This window comes from Halichoerus grypus, chromosome 11 (genome assembly GCF_964656455.1).
Source record: "Halichoerus grypus chromosome 11, mHalGry1.hap1.1, whole genome shotgun sequence".
In the NCBI taxonomy this organism is placed as follows: domain Eukaryota; kingdom Metazoa; phylum Chordata; class Mammalia; order Carnivora; family Phocidae; genus Halichoerus; species Halichoerus grypus.
In genome coordinates, this window is record NC_135722.1 from 49,742,605 (window position 1) to 49,764,604 (window position 22,000).

At 41.1% G+C, this 22,000-nt stretch overlaps 1 protein-coding gene and 1 pseudogene across 1 annotated transcript; one reads left to right on the forward strand and one right to left on the reverse strand.

Annotated features, from left to right (window-relative positions):
* Positions 1-1,466: 1,466 nt before the first annotated feature.
* Positions 1,467-2,126, forward strand: LOC118532876 (olfactory receptor 51Q1-like). The gene has a single exon (XM_036087719.2). It carries the CDS (start codon positions 1,467-1,469, stop codon positions 2,124-2,126), a length of 660 nt encoding a protein of 219 aa, XP_035943612.1.
* Positions 2,127-15,601: 13,475 nt separating this feature from the next.
* Positions 15,602-16,548, reverse strand: LOC118532873 (olfactory receptor 51B6-like; annotated as a pseudogene).
* Between the last annotated feature and the right edge of the window lie 5,452 nt (positions 16,549-22,000).

Below are 22,000 nucleotides of genomic sequence, written 5' to 3' on the forward strand. Positions count from 1 at the left end.
TGGAAAAGTGAGTAAATCCTTGAAATGGCCCAAACTATCACCTTAAATGCCTTCTTTGGATAAAGACAAAGGAAGATGTTGGAGGGCTGGGTGGGTAAGAGGGAGGGCTTCTAATGGGAGGTTCCCAGGGAAAGCACAGTAAACAAGGGAATGGTTGTTATCCAGGTTTACATCTTCTTTGTCTTCTGCCTTCTTTGATAAGAGTTTCCAAAGATTTCCTCATTCTCCTCTTCTAGGTCTCCCTTATAAATGTAAATGTCTCACAGGTCACTGTAAGGATCCCAAAAGTAATGTCTACTCAGCTTTTAGAGATTGTTCTATGTCTGCTGTTTCTTAGAAATAATCAGCTCAAGATAATCGTTAAACCAAACAGGAGTGTTTTGGGGTGGCAGATTCTGCTCCCGTTCACATTCATCAATATGAGCTTAAACAGTTTTACAGAAACCTACTAGCTGATACAATGGATCCAATTGCTTTATGCACCAAGAGGATATTTTTCCTTAATCCAACCCTATGAAATTGTTCCCACAGAGATGATCCTACCTATCATTGCAGTCTTTCCCAGAAAGTGCTTCCTGGGCCAGTCTTTTATTTTTTTATTTTTTATTTTTTATTTTATTTTGTAAAAAGATTTACTTATTTATTTTGGTGGGGAGGGGCAGAAGGAGAGGGAGAGGGAGATAGAATCTAGAGCAGACTCCCCGCTGAGCACAGAGCCCAACATGGGGTCTTGATCTCAGGACCTTGAGATCATGACCTGAGCCAAAATCAAGAGTTGGATGCTTAACCAACTGAACTACCCAGGCACCCCTAGGTTAGTCTTTTAGTATGAGTTCTTTTGACAGATATCTGAGCACCAGTTTTACCCATTTAGCTCATGTACAGTCCTTTCCAACAGGGTCCTTGCACCCATCTGATTCTAAAAGTTCCTTCTTAGGGCGCTTAGATTCTGAAGACAGTCTTTATCTTTTCCCACTCCTTTATCTCAGTTTACTTCTCTACGGTTTGCTTGGCTCAAAAGAGTCAATTGGCATATTGGAATTGCTTTGTACATTTACTGGTCTTAGCTTTGTCTTTTTCTCCTAACCTTATGGCATCCAATGATGTCCTACAGTAATCTTTTCTCCACAGCTCTTCTTTCCAACAGCCATAAAGTACCCCTACACCTTCCTGCTGCAAAGGCATAACTGCTTTCTACACAGATAAAGACTTTGGGTTAAAACTAATGAGAACTTCATGCTCTCAACTCACCAGTTGACAAGAGATGACAAGCTAGGAGCTAAAACAAGCAAAAGTGATAAAACATTTTAAAACTCATTTCCCAGCTAGCTCCCTTTCCCCGGGTCTTCTTTGAGATCTATCAGAGTGACTTCAAGTAGTCATAGAACATTTACTCAAATCCTTATGTTGTCCACTTTTCACAGATTTGGCAAAGAACTCTGGTCTTGAGACTGCCTCCTCCAGTCATGTTTTTGGTTACTAACTCCATTCAAGTCCCCTTCTTATTCATCCTCATGGGCATCCTTGGCTTTGAGGTTTTCCATACCTGGATTTCCATCCCCTTCTGTTGTCTCTACACAGTCTCCATCATGGGCAATATCACCATTCTTGCTGTCATCAGGACAGAGCCCTCCCTACATGAGCCCATGTACTTGTTCCTCTCTATGTTGGCTCTAACAGACCTGGGGCTTACCCTCACCACTTTGCCTACAGTCATGGGGGTCCTCTGGTTTGGTGCCTCAGAGATCAACTTTGAGGCTTGTTTTTCCCAGTTCTTCTTCCTCCATGGATTCTCCTTTATGGAGTCTTCTGTGTTGTTGGCCATGTCCTTTGATCACTATGTGGCCATCTGCCACCCCCTCCATTATGTCTCCATCCTCACCAACCAAGTAATCAGCAGAATAGGGGTAGCCATCATTTGCTGCTGTGTTCTGGCTGTTCTTCCCCCATTGTTCCTGCTAAAAAGGCTTCCCTTTTGTGGCTCCCACCATCTCTCCCACTCCTACTGCCTCCATCAAGACATGATTCGTCTGGTGTGTGCTGACACCACTGTCAATAATTGGTATGAATTTGTTCTAGCTCTGGTCATTATTACATTGGACCCCCTGCTCATTGTGTTTTCCTAAGCACTCATCCTGAGAAGTGTCTTGAGAATCAGCTCCTGGGTTGAAAGGCTCCGGGCACTCAATAACTGTCTATCCCACATTCTGGCTGTTTTGGTCCTCTATGTGTCCATGGTGGGATTGTATATGACTCACCACTTTGCCAAGCATGCCCCTCCAATTGTACATGTCATATTGGCCAATATTTATCTACTAGCACCTCCTGTGATGAACCCCATTATCTACAGTGTTAAAACAAAACAGACCCACTGAGGCATTTTTCACCTCTTTTGTCATAGACAATTGCAGTAGAGTGTGGAGAAGTGGATTGTGGGTACTATTCCTTAAAGAAAATTGGGGAACTTAGAAAGTTATGGTTTGGGTGTCCAGTCATGTATGAATCATAAAACAGGAATGGGCATTAAATACATTTATTGTGCTCCCTGAATTGGTTATTTATTTATTTATTTATTTATTTATTTATTTAAAGATTTTATTTATTTATTTGACAGAGAGAGAGATACAGCGAGAGAGGGAACACAAGCAGGGGGAGTGGGAGAGGGAGAAGCAGGCTTCCCGCAGAGCAGGGAGCCCGATGCGGGGCTTGATCCCAGAACCCTGGGATCATGACCTGAGCCTAAGGCAGACACTTAATGACTGAGCCACCCAGATGCCTCCCTGAATTGGTAATTTAAACTAAGCTGAACCATCTACCCATCATGTAACTGCTCCATTTACATGAGATTTTTGTATACTGAGTTCCTCAAAGCTGTAATTCTCAACTGTATTGTATGGATGGAGGTTTCTGTGATTTGTCCTGCAAAACAGAGCCCCCAACCTGCATGTACACAGGCAGGCTAAAAATGTTGTGAGATTCTTGCTGCATAAGTGACCTTGGGAGCCTGGTTAGTTGACATTATCTGGCTTCCAGGTCATAATTGGTCCTTCTGGTCTGGACACCAAGAGCTGTAAATCTTGCCTTATATCTTCTCCAGCCCCAGGTTAGGCTGGCCCCCCAGAATGGAATCTGGAAGGTAAAGCAAGCATATATGGCCTGGGCTCCTTGAACACATAAAGACATGATAACATAGAAATGCAGTTTGCTCCAAACTGCACATAGGCAAACAAATAACTTCAGACCCTGCCACCTGCCCTATAATTATGGCCCTTATGGGGATGGTCAGCTGGAAGTCTCACCTGAGGGGAGGATGTTCCACCCAGGCCTCTCTATCAGGACTCCAGCCTGGCTGTCTTCCCCAGCTAATGAGGTTGGATGCTGTAAGTACCCCCATTTGAGGTAACTGTCTTATTCTCCTTTACTGCTTACTATTGCCCTCATCTATGCTCAGATTTCCCTTTTCCTCTTTCAGTTTCCATTAGATATTTATAATATTAATAAAGTGGTTTTTTTCCTCCTTGGAAACTGAGAGTATGTGTGCTGTGAATCTTTTGTTTAGAACATCAACTTTTTCTTTTTGCTTTCATTTACTCATGAAATTTTTAAACTACTAATTCTATTTAGCCAATACTATTTTTATCTATCAGTTAACATGAGTTCATGGCTTCCCTGATTATAACTGTAAGATCCTCTGTCAGACATGTTTTTCACTGCTTCTGGCTTTATCATATTCTGCCTTTGCTGGGTTAAAAGACTCTTTATAGGGGGGAGGAGCAAGATGGCAGAGGAGTAGGAGACCTAAATTTTGTCTGGTCCCAGGAATTCAGCTAGATAGTGATCAAACCATTCTGAACACCTACGAACTCAACAGGAGATCGAAGAAAAGAATAGCAGCAACTCTCTGAACAGAAAAGTGACCACTTTTTGTAAGGTAGGACATGCAGAGAAGTGAATCTGAGGCAATCTTCAGGAAGACAGGTGACGGGGGAGGGGGCCTCCGTCAGCCACTACTGGCAAGTGATAGAGTGGTGGAGCACAAAATTAGAACTTTTAGAAGTTGGCTCCACTGAGGGACATCACTCCAGTGGCTAAGCTGGGGGTGGAGCCCTCACTGGGACATTGTGGTCTCAGGACCTCGGTATCACAAAAAGACCAGGGGTGCCTGAGTGCAGCAGAGCTCCCAGGTATTGGACCAGGGAAGCCAGCTGCAAAGATGGAGCCAAGGAGTGGGCTCTCAGCTTGGGGTTGCCATGAATCGTGATCCACGGCACAGTCGGGCCACAGCTCTTCCAGCAGAGACCCAAAAAGCAGACTGGGGAGACTCCCCTTCCTCCCTCAGGAGGAGCGGCACGGGAGCACACTGCAGGAATCTGCTGGGCTTGGAGACTCCACACGGGGTCGTGTGCCACAGATAGAAAAGCTTGGTCACAGGCCAGGTGAGCACGGAGTGCGGCCGGAGACCAGGGGAGATGGCTCACTGATGAGTGGGGCCTCAGGTTCTCAGCTCCACTGGGGTGGAGATTAGGAGGCCGCCATTTTCTTTCCCGTCCTCCAAAGCTGTATGGAGAGCTTGCAGGGAACAAAAGCTCTCCAGAGCAAACCTGAGCAGATGACAGCCCAGCCCCCGGCAAGGGCGGGGCAAGTCTGCCTCAGGCAAAGACATTTGAGAACCACTGCAACAGGCCCCTCCCCCAGAAGATCAGCAAGAACAGCCACCCAAGACCAAGTTTACCGATCAATGAGAACGGCAGAACTCCAGCGCTAGGGGAATACAGCACACAGAATTCATGGCTTTTTTCCCATGCTTCTTTAGTCTTTCAAAGTTAATTTTTTTAATTTTCTTTTTTTTTTAATTTTTCATTTACCCTTTTTCAACCAAACCTTATCAATCCCTTTTTTTTTTAAGATTTTATTTATTTATTTGACAGAGAGAGACACAGCGAGAGAGGGAACACAAGCAGAGGGAGTGGGAGAGGAAGAAGCAGGCTTCCCGCCAAGCAGGGAGCCCGATGCGGAGCTTGATCCCAGGATCCTGGGATCATGACCTGAGCCGAAGGCAGATGCTTAATGACTGAGGCACTCAGGCACCCCTATCAATCCCTTTTTTAAAAAATCTTTTTTATTTTTCATTTTCAGAGTCATATTCTAACCCTTCATATTAGTTAACCTTATTTTTGGTGTATCTATATATAAGTTGTCCTCTCTAAAACTTTGGGATGCAGTTTCTTCTAACAGACTGAAATATACCCTAAATCTCTAGTGTATGGCTTTATTCTAGTCTTCTGCATGATCACATTCTCTCCTTTTTTTTTTTAATCCTCTTCTTTCTTTTTTCAACCAACTTTGTATTTTATCAATTCCTTTTAAAAAATCTTTTATAATTTTCATATGTACAGTCATATGCCATCCCTTTATCATATTTACCCTTATTTTTCTACATATATAAGTTTTTCTTTCTTTAAAATTTTGGGAGGCACTTTCTTCTAACAGACCAAAATACACCCAAAATCTAGTGTGTGGCACTGATCTATTCACCAGCCTGATCATATTTGATCATATTCTTTTTTTTTCTTTTTCTTTTTCTTTTTTCTTTCTTTCCCTTTCTTTTCCCCCAGTTTCAGGTCTCTTCTGATTTGTTTCGTGTAAATTTTTCTGGGGTCATTATTATCCTGTTAGCATTTTGTTCTCTCATTCATCTATTCTCCTCTGGACTAAATGACAAGATGGAAAAAATCACCTCAAAAAAAAAGAACAAGAGGCAGTACCAACTGCCAGGGACCTAATCAATATGGACATTAGTAAGATGTCGGGACTAGAGTTCAGAATGACGATTTTAAAGATACTAGCTGGGCTTGAAAAAAGCGTGGAAGATATTAGAGAAACCCTTTCTAGAGAAATAAAAGGACTAAAATCTAAACAAGTTGAAATCAAAAGGGCTATTTATGAGGTGCAATAAAAAATGGAGGCTCTAACTGCTAGGATAAATGAGGCAGAAGAAAGAATCAGTGAGATAGAAGACCAAATGATGGAAAATAATGAAGCTGAGAAAAAGAGAGATAAACAACTACTGGATCAGGAAGGCAGAATTTGAGAGATAAGTGATACCATAAGATGAAACAATATTAGAATAATTGAAGAACAAGAAAGAGAGAGGGCGGCAGAAGGTATATTGGAGCAAATTATAGCAGAGAACTTCCCTAATTTGGGGAAGGAAACAGGCGTCAAACTCCAGGAGGCACAGAGAACCCCCCTCAAAATCAATAAAAATAGGTCAACACCCCGACATCTAATAGTAAAACTTATGAGTCTCAGAGACAAAGAGAAAATCCTGAAAGCAGCTCAGGAGAAGAGATCTGTAACCTACAATGGTAGAAACATTAGACTGGCAACAGACCTATCCACAGAGACCTGGCAGGCCAGAAAGGACTGGCATGATATCTTCAGAGCACTAAATGAGAAAAATATGCAGCCAAGAATACTATATCCAGCTAGGCTGTCATTGAAAATAGAAAGAGAGATAAAAATCTTCCAGGACAAACAAAAACTAAAGGAATTTGCAAACACAAAACCAGCCCTACAAGAAATCTTGAAAGGGGTCCTCTAAGCAAAGAGAGAGCCTAAAAGTAACATAGACCAGAAAGGAACACAGACAATATACAGTAACAGTCCCCTTACAGGCAATACAATGGCACTAAATTCGTATCTTTCAATAGGTGCCCTGAATGTAAATGGGCTCAATGCCCCAATCAAAAGACATAGGGTATCAGATTGGATAAAAATACAAGACCCATCGATATGTTGTCTGCAAGAGACTCATTTTAGCCCCAAAGACACCCCCAGATTGAAAGTGAGGGGGTGGAAAACCACTTATCATGCTAATGGACACCAAAAGAAAGCTGGGGTGGCAATCCTTATATCAGACAAATTAGATTTTAAACCAAAGACTATAATAAGAGATGAGGAAGGACCCTATATCATACTTAAAGTGTCTATCCACCAAGAAGATCTAACAATTGTAAATATCTATGCCCCTAACAGGGGAGCAGCCAATTATATAAGGCAATTAATAACAAAAGCAAAAAAACACATTGACAACAATACAATAATAGTGGGGGACTTTAACACCCCCCTCACTGAAATGGACAGATCATCTAAGCAAAAGATCAACAAGGAAATAAAGACTTTAAATGATACACTGGACCAAATGGACTTCACAGATATAATCAGAACATTCCATCCCAAAGCAACAGAATACACATTCTTCTCTAGTGCCCATGGAACATTCTCCAGAATAGATCATATCCTAGGTCACAAATCAGGTCTCACCCAGTACCAAAAGATTGGGATCATTCCCTGCCTATTTTCAGACCACAGTGCTTTGAAACTAGAACTCAATCACAAGAGGAAAGTCGGAAAGAACTCAAATACATGGAGGCTAAAGAGCATCCTACTAAAGAATGAATGGGCCAACCGGGAAGTTAAAGAAGAATTTAAAAAGTTTATGGAAACAAATGAAAATAACACAACTGTTCAAAATCTTTGGGATGCAGCAAAGGCAGTCCTAAGAGGAAAGTATATAGCAATACAAGCCTTTCTCAAGAAACAAGAAAGGTCTCAAATACACAACCTAACCCTATACCTAAAGGAACTGGAGAAAGAACAGCAAATAAAGCCTAAACCCAGCAGGAGAAGAGAAATAATAAAGATCAGAGCAGAAATCAATGAAATAGAAACCAAAAGAATAGTAGAACAGATCGATGATTGATAATCCCCTGGCCAGACTTATCAAAAAGAAAAGAGAAATGACCCAAATAAATAAAATCATGAATGAAAGAGGAGAGATCACAACCAACACCAAAGAAATACAATTATAAGAACATATTATGAGCAACTATATGCCAGCAAATTAGATAATCTGGAAGAAATGGATGCATTCCTAGAGATGTATCAACTACCAAAACTGAACTAGGAAGAAATAGAAAACCTGAACAAACCTATAACCACTAAGGAAATTGAAGCAGTCATCAAAAATCTCCCAACAAACAAGAGCCCAGGGCCAAATGGCTTCCCAGGGGAATTCTACCAAACATTTCAAGAAGAATTAATACCTATTCATCTGAAACTGTTCCAAAAAATAGAAATAGAATGAAAACTTCCAAACTCATTTTATGAGGCCACCATTACCTTGATCCCAAAACCAGACAAAGACCCCATCAAAAAGGAGAATTACAGACCAATATCCTTGATGAACATGGATGCAAAAATTCTCACCAAAATACTAGCCAATAGGATCCAACAGAACATTAAAAGGATTATTCACCATGACCAAGTGGGATTTATCCCTGGGCTGCAAGGTTGGTTCAACATCCGCAAATCAATCAATGTGATACAATACATTAATAAGAGAAAGAATAAGAACCATATGGTCCTCTCAATAGATGCAGAAAAAACAGTTGACAAATTACAGCATCCTTTCTTGATCAAAACTCTTCAGAGTATAGGGATAGTGGGTACATACCTCAATATCATAAAAGCCATCTATGAAAAACCCACAGTGAATATCATCCTCAATGGGGAAAAACTGAGAGCTTTCCCCCTAAGGTCAGGAATGCGGCAGGGATGTCCACTATCACCACTGCTATTCAACATAGTACTAGAAATCTTAGCCACAGAATCAGATAACAAAAAGAAATAAAAGGCATCCAAATTGGTGAAGAAGAAGTCAAACTCTCACTCTTTGCAGATGATATGGAAAACCCAAAAGACTCCACCCCCAAACTGCTAGAACTCATACAGGAATTCAGTAAAGTGTCAGGATATAAAATCAATGCACAGAAGTCAGTGGCATTCCTATACACCAAGAACAAGACAGAAGAAAGAGAAATGAAGGAGTCGATCCCATTTACAATTGTACCCAAAACCATAAGATACCTAGGAATAAATCGAACAAAAGAGTCAAAGAATCTGTACTCAGAAAACTATAAAATACTCATGAAAGAAATTGAGGAAGACACAAAGAAATGGAAAAATGTTCCATGCTCATGGATTGGAAGAACAAATATTGTGAAGATGTCAATGCTACCTAGAGCAATCTACACATTTAATGCAATCCCTATCAAAATACCATCCACTTTTTTCAAAGAAATGGAACAAATAATCCTAAAATTTGTATGGAACCAGAAAAGATCCCGAATAGCAAGAGGAATGTTGAAAAAGAAAAGCAAAACTGGTGGCATCACAATTCTGGACTTCAAGCTCTATTACAAAGCTGTAATCATCAAGACAGTATGGTATTGGCACAAAAACGGACACATAGATGAATGGAACAGAATAGAGAGCCCAGAAATGGACCCTCAACTATATGGTCAACTAATCTTTGACAAAGCAGGAAAGAATGTCCAATGGAGAAAAGACAGTCTCTTCAACAAATGGTGTTGGGAAATTTGGACAGCCACATGCAGAAGAATGAAACTGGACCATTACAATATACTCCAAATGGTTGAAAGACCTCAATGTGAGACAGGAGTCCATCAAAATCCTAAAGGAGAACACAGGCAGCAACCTCTTCGACCTCAGCCACAGCAACTTCTTCCTAGAAACATCACCAAAGGCAAGGGAAGCAAGGGCAAAAATGAACTATTTGGACTTCATCAAGATAAGAAGCTTTTGCACAGCAAAAGAAAAAGTCAACAAAACCAAAAGACAACCGACAGAATGGGAGAAGATATTTGCAAATGACATATCAGATAAAGGGCTAGTATTCAAAATCTATAAAGAACTTATTAAACTCAATACCCAGAGAACAAATGACCCAATCAAGAAATGGGCAGAAGACATGAACAGACATTTTTCCAAAGAAGACATCCAAATGGCCAACAGACACATGAAAAAGGGCTCAACATCGCTCGGCATCAGGGAAATCCAAATCAAAACCTCAATAAGATACCACCTTGCACCAGTGAGAATGGTTAAAATGAACAAGTCAGGAAAGGACAGATGTTGGCGGGGATGCGGAGAAAGGGGAACCCACCTATTCTGTTGGTGGGAATGCAAGCTGGTCCAGCCACTCTGGAAAACAGTATGGAGGTTCCTCAAAAAGTTGAAAATAGAGCTACCATATGACCCAGCAATTGCACTACTGGGTATTTACCCCAAAGATACAAATGTGGGGATCCGAAGGGGTATGTGTACCCTGATGTTTATAGCAGCAATGTCCACAATAGCCAAACTATGGAAATAGCCAAGATGTCCATCGACAGATGAATGGATAAAGAAGAGGTGGTATATATATATACAATGGAATATTATGCAGCCATCAAAAGGAATGTGATCTTGCCATTTGCAATGACGTGGATGGAACTGGAGGGTATTATGGTGAGCAAAATAAGTCAATCAGAGAAAGACATGTATCATATGATCTCACTGATATGAGGAATTCTTAATCTCAGGAAATAAACTGAGGGTTGCTGGAGTGGTGGGGAGTGGGAGGGATGGGGTGGCTGGGTGATAGACACTGGGGAGGATATGTGCTATGGTGAGCATTGTGAATTGTGTAAGACTGTTGAGTCATAAATTTGTACCTCTCAAACAAATAATACATTATATGTTAAAAAAAAAAAAAGATAGTAGGAAGGGAAGAATGAAGGGGGGGAAATCGGAGGGGGAGACGAACCATGAGAGACTATGGACTCTGAAGAAACAAACTGAGGGTTCTAGAGGGAAGGGGGGAGGGGGGATGGGTTAGCCTGGTGATGGGTATTAAAGAGGGCACGTACTGAATGGAGCACTGGGTGTTTTATGCAAACAACGAATCATGGAATACTACATCAAAAACTAATGATGTAATGTATGGTGATTAACATAACATATTTAAAAAAAAGGAAAAAAAAGACTCTTTTTAATTAAATCTCATCTCCCTGGATCACATTTTTTGGGAAGCGACAATATGATCAATGCTCCTTCTAGACTTTTGGCGAAGTGGAATGAGTCACTTACATTTTCTTCTGGCCTGATTCTTTTCATAAAAGGATTATATGATTGGTCTTGGTCCCTAATGGAAACAATATTTCTAATAACAAATTCTTGCCATTGAATGTATTAGAAAAGTGAGCAGGATAGGACTTGAAAGAACTTTCCTAATATCTGTAATTTTTAATAAATTTATAATAATTATAATATTTCATTTATTATTCAGACATTCAAATTATGTACCAATGCAAGTTTCAAACCTCCCTTTGGAGGGCCTCAGGTGGTGTGAATGAGCAGTGGCTCCCCGAATGGTAAAGGGCCAAGTGAAGCTTAGGTTACTTGTGAAGTATAATTGGAAGAGGGGCAGTTTTGCCTTGGTGAAGTAAAACTTTCAGGAATCTCTGACTTCTTGCTATCTGCTGAGTAAGGACTGGGAAATGTTTGGCCTTTGTCAAGATGGCAGAACACTTACATAAAAAAAGATATTGTGCTGTATCAGCATGTCAGAAACATTATTTTTCATTTTAACTTCAAAAACCTCTGTTGAGAATGGTTTTATTCTAGGTAACAGAGAAATAACAAAAACTGAGGGTTAAGTGATTTTGCAAGGTGAGTGTGGTAGAGCTTCTCTTCCATTTGAACCATCCTGAGACCTGAGGGACAGCCCTCTGCCCCATTCCTAAAGGCTGTCTCCTGGTTCATTCACTAAGGGGGCAGGTGGCAGTTTTTGCGAAGTTAGGAGGGGAATGGTTGGAGAGCAGAAGGCTGTTTGTGCCCACGAGATAAAGACTCCAAGTCTGAGAAGGGGCTAAGCATTTGAGCCTGTTGTCTCGTGGCTCAGCCAGTACCCCCACCTCAGCCCTCTCAACCCTGCGTGCACAGAAACTCCTGCTTGGGGACGGGTAGGGGTTAGTCACTGATGAAGCATGATTTCCCTGGACTTGGGTCCCAGGGAAACACCCTGATTTCCTTTCCCTCTTTAACATCCTGCGCATGAAGAGAACTTCCCTTGGGTTCCCTTTCTGACCCTCACTCCTGTCTCCCTGGCCCTCTCTCCTTTGTCTTCTATCCTTCCTTCACTCATTTTCCTTCCCATCTAGTCCACTGACCTTCTCTTCCTACCTGAGGCTTGTTCTGTCCTCTCTACTTGCTGTTTCTCATCTTGCCCACTCAGGCTCACCTCTGAGCCACCTGAAGTGTGGTATTTTCTACCACATCCTTGATCATATCCCTCTTTATCCCCTGTGAAGGGATAAGATAATGTTGATAACTTATTGCTGGGCTGGAACCAGCCTGTCATTGTTTTGTCTTTGGAATCACTGTATGCTCTAATTGCATGGTTTCCATAGCTGGCAAACACCAGTGGTACTCTGATAACACAGCTCTCAAGGCACAGAACCTGTTGCTCAGTGACCACCAGTCCCTCAGTTACCTAGAAACCTCCATGGACTGTTGATATATAATAAAGACGTTTTTTTCAGTTCTGGCCCAGTTCCTGCCCTAGTGATCTAAATGTCCAAAGAACTCCTTATCAGACCAAAAATAAATGTTCTTTGGCAGATGCAATAAACCACCACTGGAATTCAAGGTTATTACAAATATTATTATTATTACAACTGGTTTTATTGAGGGTCTCCTATCTATCCCACATTGAATGGGCTGCTATGGCAAAGAGGTGAAGAACCAGCCATGGCTTGAGCAACCCCCTTATAGAATCTTCGTCTGTATCTTTTTTTTTCCTCTTATTTTTCTCCTTGGGTATCCTGCAGCTCTTAGGAAAACATGGAGACTACAATGATTGAAAATTGCTTATTAAAAATCAACATTTCATATAACCGCATTAAAAAAAATTCACCAATGGAAACTTCGGGAAGTTGAGAAAAATGTCCTATGAGGTTGGCTTTGGTGTACTCAGAATATAAGCCCAGGAAGGAACAGGCAGACCCTGAACATAGGAGACTTCACTTAATTACTTTGGGAAGTCTCCTGTCACATAGAGGGGGGCAAAAACTTAGAGGAATGCCCCAAAGACAGAGACTTCAATCTCTCTCTCTATCTCTAAACTTTCTACATATAAAGATGTAAAATTAAGGGAAATAGACACAGGAACATCTTGCACTCTTAGTTTATTATTTGATTTAATAAAGAACAGTTTTTTAAGCTCCTACTCTACTCAACCAAAGCATTGTGCTTGAAGCTGGTATACAGTGGATTTCACAGTCCAGTAGGGGAGGAGGAGATATAGACAAGAAAGAATAAATTTCAAGTGTGGCAGGTGTTTCTAAATATAAAGATGTGCCAATCCATGGGCCTGACACACACAAGACACATTAAATAGCTTGTAAACTGCACCAGAGCCTTTGCCATGGTCCCACATTTGCACATTTGGCTTGCCTCCATATTATCCGAAATCCCGGTGATTCTGTGAAGTTCTTCTCCTTTGGTGATCAAGGGCAAAGGAATGTGCAAGAGGTCAGAAATTCATTTATATTTGGCTCTGATCCCATCAATCTTTAGGGAAATAATCTGCCTCTGGTGGCCTGCACAAGGATTGTTGAATTCTGGCAAATTTATTCCTTCCTCTTCCTATATTGAATTTATAATGATCTTTACTGTCACCCTTGAGAATGAGATCTTATCTGAATCCTTCCACACCTGCTATGTGGGTTAAACCTATCCCTATAGCCTGCCATGAAACCCTTTTCTCCAGGCCATGCTTTCTTCTGCCCTTGACACATGTGTCTCTGGCTTTTTCTTTCTTTCCCCATAATTGCACACACATCATCTACCCTTCATTAACCTCTGTTCTGTACACCTCAGGAATATGCATCAAGCTCCAATATGTCCAGTTCTGATCTGAAGTAATTTCTTCTTCAGGCTCTGATTATATATAATTTCTGATTAGCACCCTTTCATCAAGATCATCATAACAAAACTTCTTCCTCTGCACCAGAATTAATTTACTTCTTGATTTCAATTCACTTCACTATGTAAAAATTGGGCATTAATATTCTACATGTTGTCTTGCATGTGTACTGTGTTCAACAACAATCATTTGGAAATTAGCTCAGGAAAACTCTCTGCTTCACTGATGACAAGGTTCTAGAAAATGCAACTAGGTGCACACAAGGGACACAACAGATAAAAGTTAATGGTTGCAAGGATGTCCTGTCTACATGAAAAACAAACAGGAATGGAATCTATAAAGAACTTATCAAACTCAACACCCAAAGAACAAAGAATCCAATCAAGAAATGGGCAGAAGACATGAACAGACATTTTTCCAAAGAAGACATCCAAACGGCCAACAGACACATGAAAAAGGGCTCAACATCGCTCGGCATCAGGGAAATCCAAATCAAAACCTCAATGAGATACCACCTCACACCAGTCAGAATGGCTAAGATTAACAAGTCAGGAAAGGACAGATGTTGGCGGGGATGCGGAGAAAGGGGAACCCTCCTACACTGTTGGTGGGAATGCAAGCTGGTGCAGCCACTCTGGAAAACAGTATGGAGGTTCCTCAAAAAGTTGAAAATAGAGCTACCCTATGACCTAGCAATTGCACTACTGGGTATTTACCCCAAAGATACAAAAGTAGGGATCTGAAGGGGTACGTGCACCCCGATGTTTATAGCAGCAATGTCCACAATAGCCAAACTGTGGAACAAGCCAAGATGTCCATTGACAGATGAATGGATAAAGAAGAGGTGGTATATATATATACAATGGAATATTATGCAGCCATCAAAAGGAATGAGATCTTGCCATTTGCAACGACGTGGATGGAACTGGAGGGTATTATGCTGAGCGAAATAAGTCAAACAGAGAAAGACATGTATCATATGACCTCACTGATATGAGGAATTCTTAATCTCAGGAAACAAACTGAGGGTTGCTGGAGTGGGGGGTGGGGTGGGAGGGATGGGGTGACTGGGTGATAGACACTGGGGAGGGTATGTGCTCTGGTAAGCGCTGTGAATTGTGCAAGACTGTTGAATCTCAGATCTGTACCTCTGAAACAAATAATGCAATATATGTTAAGAAAAAAAAAAAGAAGAAGAAGAAGATAGCAGGAGGGGAAGAATGAAGGGGGGGACTCGGAGGGGGAGATGAACCATGAGGGACGATGGACTCTGAAAAACAAACTGAGGGTTCTGGGGGGGGGGAGGATGGGTTAGCCTGGTGATGGGTATTAAAGAGGGCACGTTCTGCATGGAGCACTGGGTGTTATGCACAAACAATGAATCATGGAACACTATATCTAAAACTAATGATGTAATGTATGGTGATTAACATAACAATAAAAAATTTTTTAAATAATTTGTTGGACCATGCCACAGAACTCAGTCACATCAGAGCTGCTAATGGTAAAATGAATGCATTTAGTACAAAATGAGTATCAACTGAGCACATGCTAAGCACCTTGCACTGTGTTTTGTGTTTTACATGACTTATTACATTTCATACTCATGAAAAAAAGGGAGTGGCAGAAAAAAAAATTGCATCTGTGAGACTTTTTTTTTCTAACATTTGCCCATTTATTTTAATGTATTTCTAAGAAATGTATGCCAGTCAAGTTATCCTTATGGTTATAACCTCTTAGTCCTTCCCAGACAGGGGAAAGTAAATGTCATTTTCTTGATGGGGACAGAGAAAATAATTGGAGTATACTACTGTGAATCTGCTTAGTTTTAATACTGTAGATGACAGGGTTCATAAAAGGGGGGAAAAGGAAGTAGATGTAGCTCATTGTGACGTGTACTAGATGGGGAACATTCTTCCCAAATTGGTGGATGAATGTCAAACCAAAAACAGTGAGATAGAAGACCAAGATGCTGCAGATGTGGGAGACACATGTGTTGAGGGCTTTGGACCCCTCCTTTCCAGATGCAATACTCATGACAGCCCAGAGAATCAAAACATAGGAGCAAAAGATTATCAGGCAGTCCTTCAGGACCACAGAAAATACCACCACATAGGATACAGGCGATTGAAGGTGATGTCAGCACAGGCCAATTTGATAACATCCTAGTGGAGGCAGAATGCATGAGAGAGGACATGAGATCTGCAATAGGAAAACCAATAGAAAGGCAATATTGGAGGCAAGAAGAGAACAAATCCCCTCATGAAAACTCCCACTCTAATCTTTATCACTTGGGTGTTGGTAAGAATGGAAGTATATCTCAGTGGGTTGTGGATGGCAATGAAGGGATCATAGGCCATGGCAAGCAAAATTCCGGACTCTATTGTAGAGAGATTGTGGATGAAGTAGGCTTGGAGAAAGCAGGTGCTGTGGCTGATTTCCTTGTGATTTATCCACATTACACACAGCACTGTGGGCATTGTAACCAGGGTCATCCCAAGGTCTGTGGTTGCGAGTATGGTTAAGAAATAGTACATGGGTTCATGGAGGTTATGGTCAACCCTGATGAGAAGTAGGAGAATGCCATTGCCAAGAAGTATGGAGACATAGACGACAGATAATGGGATGGCGATCCAGGGGTGTGACTTTTCCAGGCCCATGAAGCCAGTCAGAAGAAAGGCTGTGGTACTGATGTTGAGTTCCATAATGGGTATTATGATAGGATAAGTCTTCTCTTAAGGAAAGACTACGCGCAGGTCTCTAGGTCTTCAGAAATTCTCCTTTAGTAACTTCTACTTTTTTACTTCCTGTAGCTCTTCCCTAAACTGTAGTGACACCAGAGAAATAAAGCAGTCATTCTTAGGAAAGCCTTAGAGATAGAAAAACAATAATATGATCAACAACTGCAAATCAGTGCTTAATATATGTGCCAGGTAATGTACTAGGTGAGGTGGAGATAGTAGTTAAGTTTATGAGATAAAGCTAGTTCTTGTCCTTTTAACTTGAAATAGATTCAGAGAGTAAAAGAGGAATAACAGCAATATAAAAATTATAATAGAGGATTTGCAAGACTCTGTGGGAACATGTAAGTGACTTACTTTATTAAATCTGGCAAGGTTTGGGCATGGTCAAAGAAAGCTTCCCAGATTACGTATCATCTGACAGATGTGTGGGAATCAGGTAAAAAGAAAGGAAAATTTCACTCTGAGGGAAGAGCAAAGGAGAAATTCCTGAGGCAAGAAAGGGATTGAAGAGGTAATTTACACTCAGTACAGCTAGAGAAATCAAGAGGAGAGTAGCAAATGATTAGATTGTTAGAGGTTTTATTGGTTTCAAAAAGTCATACGAAAGGACTAGCATTGTGCCCCTATTACCACAACTAAAGCGCAAAAACACTTAAATATCTATGCTTTGTAAATACTTCTATCATTGTGGGGATAAGCTAGGATATGGGCAAATACCAATATATCACCATGAGCATTAAGAATATTCTAGAGTGAGTTCATCACATGTATGTACCAAGCCTCCAAGACATTCAGACTTTGACTTTCATATAATGCCTTAGCTGACATTCCAGCCCTCCAGTGTTTAGCTATGTAATTTTGGGTAGACCCCTTCTACTCTCTCAAGTCTGTGATCCTCATCTGAAAATAAATGAAAGGAATTAAATCTGCCTTGCCCTGTGAGGACCAAATGCAGTATCATTTGGGAGTGGACTTTGTAAGTGGTGGGACACTATGCCTATGTGAGGGGGTTTGGGTTACATTTATAGGAAGGAGCCATTCTGCTTCTGTTTGGCAGAAGCAAAGCCAGGGTCACTCACACACTCAGATATGTTGAGTCATTCCAATTTGCTTAAAATGTCTAGAGAAGAGGTTTAGGATAATGGGGTTTGAAGAAGGTTTAAGATGACAGTGATTAAAATGCATAGGTGGGGTCTGGAGCAGGAGGGAGGGGATGAGAAAAGAGGAGGAGCACTTTAGTAAATGCAGACCAGGCTGATGGAAGCCTGCAGACTTGGGCTTCACATGGGAGTGGGAGTGAGGCAAACTTTGCCCTGGTAGAGCTGGGAGGAGCAGACTATGCAAACCCAAACCAAAAAAAAAACAAAAAACAACAAACAAACAAACAACAAACCACATACACAGAAAACAACAACAACCCACCAAAAACAAAAACAAAAAAACAAAACCAACACTGAAAAGAAACTTTGTTTTAACAGGGATGGGTCCTAGTTGCCTATCCTCACAAGTCTAGCCCAGGCTATTTCCTGAGAACCAGAGACCCTATATGCTGAGACCCAGAGGGGTGGGGAGCCAGACAGGGAGAGAAAGACAGAGTTGGAGAGCACAACTGCTTCCTATTATACAACAGACTTGGTTGGCTGTGGTGTCAATGTGCCCTATTTTTTAATAGATTGCCCACAAACATCTTACTTTCCCCATTTTTCTATAACTGATACTAAAGATGATGAAGAGGCTCTCACAAGGTCCAGATGCCAGGAAGCAGCAGATTTGCTCTTTTTCTGCACCACGTTAGACAAGGGGAATTTCAGAAATGATGATCTGTTGGGTCGTATCTGTGAAAAAAAACAAGCCTAAATGGGTCCTTTTCCGTGTTCACACTCAAAGACTAAGAATCTGTGCTTGATTCAGTCAAAGTAATGAGCATGCTGTGTGGAGCTGGGTGCTGCCAATATGTGTGTGTGTCCAGCGGTCTGGGGATTGAAGGAACAGTTAACTGGTAATTAGGATCATGTACTCAACAACACAGTTTGGTGCTGTTGAAATTAACTTTCTAGGCCCAAGATGGAATTACTCCTACCAAGGGTGCCACATCGGCAAACTGAAACTTAGTCAACTATCATGTCCCTGTAAATGCTCCACTTGACCAGAAACACAGTATACCCATCAGCCAGACCCAAAACACCAAGCCAACTCTGGGCCTTCTCACCTGACACAAGGTTGATTATGTGGCTCCGGACAAGAAGGTATTTTCTATTTGTCTCTTCCTTGTTCTTTGTTCTTTATTTTTTATCCTGTAAAAATCTTCTGCCTTCCACCCTATATTGCAGTTCTCCAAGTGGAGACTGTCCACTTCATGAAGTATTAAATAAATTTGTTTGTGTCGGGGAGCCTGGCTGGCTCAGTCAGTTAAGTGTCTGACTTCAGCTCAGCTCATGATCTCAGTGTCCTGAGACGGAGTCCCTTCAGGCTCTGCACTCAGCAGGGAGTCTGTTTCTCCCTTCCCTTCTCTCTCTGTCCTTCTCCCTGCTCATGCTCTCTCTCTCAAATAAATAATAAAATCTTTAAAAAAAATTTGTTGGTGTCCTTCAGTTTGTTTCCTGGAGTCCAGAGTCTCTCATGGGTGGGGGGATGTGGTAACTGGGTGATGGGTATTAAGGAGGGCACATGTTGTGATGAACACTGGGTGTTATATGCAACTAATGAATCATTGAACACTACATCAAAAACTAATGATGTACTTTATGTTGGCTAATTGAACATAATAATAAAAAATTTAAAAAAATTTGTTGGTGTCATTACATGGTCTTTTTAAATCATTTTTCAATACTGCAAAGACTTATAATTCTATAACTATTGCCTCATGACCTTGGAAAATATATCCATCAACTCATGGGGGTGTTCATTCCTGGAGAGCCCTTAAGATCTTGTATTGATGAAAAACTATTTCCCCCAACTAATCATTCTATTCCAGAAACTTGGAGGCTTCAAGAAGACACTCTGAGTCTCTCTTCTCTTATGTGTTTTCTCATGGAGGAGCACCACCCAGACATTCAAGTAACAAACTTTACAATTGCCTTTCCTTGGGATCCTTCTCCCTTTTGTTTCCAGTCTTCATCCCCCCAATCCCTGTCTGCCTTGTACCCTTTCTTCTTATCTTCTGCATTCCTGACATCATCTCTGCTGTCTGACTAGGTGATTTATATCTAGCAGTGCTATCTATTCTGATACATGGTATCCAGTAGATGTAATTTAATCACCAAATACTCATTATAAGTCTCAGTACATATGCTTATACTTTTCCAAAACCATGAACTGATCATCTAACCTATAGAGGCAATTAATTTCTGACTTTCTTACTACTGAATACTGGCTCTGAATGCATTTCTACCCAAGAAATGACATTAAGCTTTTTTTCCTTGGGTAACATCCCTTTCTGGTAAAAATGGTCACCACTTTCCCCTACCCACACCACCCCAACACCGGATCCACTATTACTCCCTTTCAGTGTGGGGTTTAAGATCCTCAAAATCTACCATGCCTATACCTCAATATAGAAGGGAGTAAACAAAGAAGCTCTACTCTGCCTTTAGTTATAGAATTTATACACTTATTTCCTGATAGATAATAGGCTCACTTCTGGGAATATCAAGCAATTTAAAGCAGTGTGTAATGTCAGATTCCTCAAAGTCCACCTCTGCTTTAATCTGAGACAAGTCTATTTGGCAAGTTTTTCTTTCTGTTAGTCTATACCCTTGGTCATTATAGCTCCTCCCCTCCTCAACCTGATTTAAGCTCTGGGTCTGTAAATACCTGGTGGCACACATAGGGGTTAAGAGGAATTTGGTACAAATAGCTGAAGAGAGCAATGAAGGGAACAGATAATCCATCCCAGAGCTCTGAATCATTCTAGAGATATCTGCCTCTATTCCCACGGATGTTCTGCTTTTTTTCTTCCAAAATATATCTGCTTAGTAAGGAAGGGGAAGGCAGATTTTGACTTTTCCCTATTCCAAAAATCTGCAAGAAAAGATTATTTGGAAGCCTAGTTTTGGGGGGAGTCTTTGGAATATATTCCCATGCCTCATTACCTCTTGACTGACATATTACTGCCTTTCTCTGTAAGTTTCATTAAATCAACTCTCTACACCCTACCCTGCCCTGCCATTACCTGTTACCTATACTAAGCCTTCCAGGACAAGATACAATGGGGCTTCTTACTGACCTGCCCATGAGTCTTTTGTTCATTGGTGCCGTAGATGTGACCCTGGACCCCTGACCCTGGCCGAGATCTTAGTTCCAACACCACCTCTCTAGATCGTACCAGAAACCAAGCTTCAAGGAGCATTTGTTTCAGAAGGTCCTTCCCAAGGGCCATTTCTGCCTCCTCCTTCCTTTATTCTCCCAGCCTTGGGAATTTGGAGCTTTGGAACAGTGGTGCCCCAAGCTCTCGAGCTGTTTCCTGGTTTGGGCACTAGCCTTGTCACCAGTAAGGTGATTAATTTTAGCATCACATACTGGTAGGAAAGAAAAGTTAGGGAGGATGGACTTTTTGCTTTGTTTTTTTTCTTTTCTTTTTCTTTCTTTCTTTCTTTCTTTCTTTCTTTCTTTCTTTCTTTCTTTCTTCTTTCTTTTCTTTTTCTTTCTTTCTTTTTTTTTTTTTTTTGAGAACTCCCAGGACTTTGCCTCTACACTGAAGCATATGTGGATATAAGGACCAGAGCAAGGCATTAAATTGGCCATCAGGAAAATTTCCCCACCCTAACTCCCTCGACCCAGATGTTCAGCTGGGTCCATCGTGATCCCAGAGCTCGGCTCTGTGTCACAGGACTCACCTCCATCTAAGTGAAACTGACTTCCCAGTCCTTTATTTCTTAAGAGCTCTTTCTCTGATCTCTCCATACCATCTCTGCAATGTAGGGAAGGACAGAAAGGGAAGACAGAAACTTTTGGAGGTGTCAATCAAATGCACCCATTTGAAGACTTTCTAAAATATCTTGTTATCTTAGTGCCCTTTCTATTATCTGTTATGACAGGTCTGAGGATCACTGGGCCTAGAGAGAAAGTCAAGAAAGATTTCCTTTGATGGAGTTTAGACCCCCCTGAATTGATTCCCAAGAGCACAAGGAAAGGATTCATTCTGACATAAAGAATTAGGAGCTTATACTTTTGAGGGTGTTACATGAGAATATAAATTTAAGGTGCCCAAATATTTGAAGGCATTACAGGGCATAATAACAGAGACATTCAGAGCACATGTAAATTAAGCAGCATAATCAGAAGATCCAGCAGACACACAGAGGCATGGGTCACTTTAAGTTTTATTCATTTTGATCAAAAATTTGTATTTTATTAAAGATTATCCATGTGGTAGTTTCTGTAATACAGTAGGAGATAAGACCTATAATATCATTATCTTCCT

Excerpts from the sequence above, each read along its gene's own strand:
- LOC118532876 (XM_036087719.2), top strand. The coding sequence starts at position 1,467 with ATGTTTTTGGTTACTAACTCCATTCAAGTCCCCTTCTTATTCATCCTC.